The sequence below is a fragment of the Sinocyclocheilus grahami genome, unplaced genomic scaffold (assembly GCF_001515645.1).
Source record: "Sinocyclocheilus grahami isolate Dianchi unplaced genomic scaffold, SAMN03320097.WGS_v1.1 scaffold340.1, whole genome shotgun sequence".
Lineage (NCBI taxonomy): Eukaryota > Metazoa > Chordata > Actinopteri > Cypriniformes > Cyprinidae > Sinocyclocheilus > Sinocyclocheilus grahami.
In genome coordinates, this window is record NW_015505519.1 from 78,054 (window position 1) to 78,422 (window position 369).

The 369-nt window shown below is 37.1% G+C and overlaps 1 protein-coding gene across 1 annotated transcript in view; it reads left to right on the top strand.

Annotated features, from left to right (window-relative positions):
* The window catches only part of LOC107603086 (protein FAM184A-like), an 83,633-nt gene that overhangs the window by 71,901 nt on the left and 11,363 nt on the right, over window positions 1–369 (top strand). The window contains exon 11 of the mRNA XM_016295786.1: window positions 103–207. Within this exon, the coding sequence (XP_016151272.1) occupies window positions 103–207 (105 nt within the window). The remainder of the gene's footprint in view (window positions 1–102; window positions 208–369) is intronic.

The following is a 369-nucleotide window of genomic DNA, read 5'->3' on the forward strand; positions in this document are numbered from 1 at the left end:
GATGTTTGTGTTGAGTCATGTGTTCTGGAGACAAATGGTGCTCTTATGTCAGTGATGTTATATTGTCCATGAATATCATGAGAGATCTACTTTTCCTTCCAGGATGACAAAAAGTTTTACCAGCTGGAGCTTGTCAACAGAGAGACCAACTTCAACAAAATATTCAATACAAATCCTAATGTTGGTGTCATTAACCCTCTTGTCAAGGTAAGAGTTCTTCTTTGTACTCTGCTGTGTCCTTGTGTGTGGAACTGGTAGTTGGTTAGTTTAAGATGTAGTTGCTGTTCCAAAATCTAGTGATCTGCTTAGTCTCAATTTTAGTTTGGATGCTTGCTGTTAGCATGGGATGTACTCTTTTATAAAAAAAAA